This window comes from Loa loa (genome assembly GCF_000183805.2).
Source record: "Loa loa unplaced genomic scaffold supercont3.176, whole genome shotgun sequence".
Taxonomy (NCBI): Eukaryota; Metazoa; Nematoda; class Chromadorea; order Rhabditida; family Onchocercidae; genus Loa; species Loa loa.
The window spans coordinates 125,634-126,999 of record NW_018108356.1 but is presented as its reverse complement, the minus strand read 5'-3'; the positions used below and the strand labels follow the sequence as shown (position 1 = coordinate 126,999).

At 34.8% G+C, this 1,366-nt stretch overlaps 1 protein-coding gene across 1 annotated transcript; it reads right to left on the bottom strand.

The window, feature by feature from the left end:
• Positions 1-952: 952 nt before the first annotated feature.
• Positions 953-1,267, bottom strand: LOAG_14629 (hypothetical protein; the record flags this gene model as incomplete). The annotated part of the gene is made up of 1 exon (XM_003150123.1): positions 953-1,267. One exon carries the CDS (start codon positions 1,265-1,267, stop codon positions 953-955), a length of 315 nt encoding a protein of 104 aa, XP_003150171.1.
• Between the last annotated feature and the right edge of the window lie 99 nt (positions 1,268-1,366).

Sequence of the window (1,366 nt, the reverse complement as noted above, 5' to 3'; positions counted from 1 at the left end):
TTAGGAAACTTTGAATTAATAGAGGATAGCAGATTCCCAATCTACTTACCGAAGGGTTTTTGTATTTTGTAACTTTTGTATTTCTGTTTTATCCTCATGTCAATTCTGGCTATTGTTAATCTAAAACTGAAGCTAATCTGTATAGTTTTCAAATGTTTCAAACGATTGCAACAAAGGGCAAATCCTACTGAAGCAGAACTAGTACTTACTTTAAAGGATGAACAAAATTTATCTTTAGAATTAAATTCAAATCAAATAAACATCTTTAAATATATCCCTAAAACTTCCTTTTTCTCTTCAGTAGGGAGTGTCGGAAAACGAAAGAATTTATTATACATTAAATGCTTAGGATATTTCTAATGATTCATCACAGCATTCATTCACCAATTTACATTCTTTAAAATTATTTCCCATACGTTTCTTTTGTTATCTTTGCCTAACGAAAATTCACATCTTTATTTTAATGACAAAGGATGTCCAATTTACATGCTAACCTTCCCATCTGATCTTGTTACAACGCTTATTATGTAATTAGATCTTTACAGTTCCCTTTGTATCTAAATGAATACCCTTTTAACGTTTTATGTAAACCACGCCTACTTCCTTATACATATAAACCCTTTTGAAAACAAAGAAAAAAGTTTTCTTGGGCTGGTGTTCTTCCATAGTGCTTTACTTACGATTGCATTTGACTCACGGTCGAGCGATTTCCTACTTGTTACTCTTCAATAATCCCACTGATCAACTCTGTATTATATCAATAAAGCGGTAAATTTTACTGTTTCCTGACAACGTATATTCGACGTCTTCACAAAGTAAGCCTTTAATTAAAGTTCTGCTTGATCCTAACTCAAGGCTAAATCTTCTAAATCTAAACGACTCGATAAAAAGAATTTTTTCACAACAGATCCTCCCACTTGAGGAAGCGGGGGATCCTAAGCATCAGTTCATTTTACACATGTGTTTCATTGGGGGTCGATTGGATATAAGGATCGGACGTGATTTGATCTTTGTTCTTGGTGAGCAATTTCCCAAAAGTTCCAAGGGCTTTTTCATCCTGATAATTCATCATTGAACTTTTAATCCCCATTGCTTCCAATTTCCATGTCCGTTCAATCTGCTCCAAGTGGACTTGAGACTCCTTTGTTATGTTCCCAGTTGTTTGAAATTTATAAGACTCATCATTTCTGTTTCTTGTATCACCACTGTCTTGCGTCACCTTCCGTTTGCCGCCTTCGACCACCCCTATTTCTATTTCCATAATCATCCATCCTGATGGGTGCTTTCTGGAATTACGAATGACTAATTCTGCAATTCCTTCTACGCCTAATAATCTGGTTTTCCCCACTACCTTCAACTAGTTTCT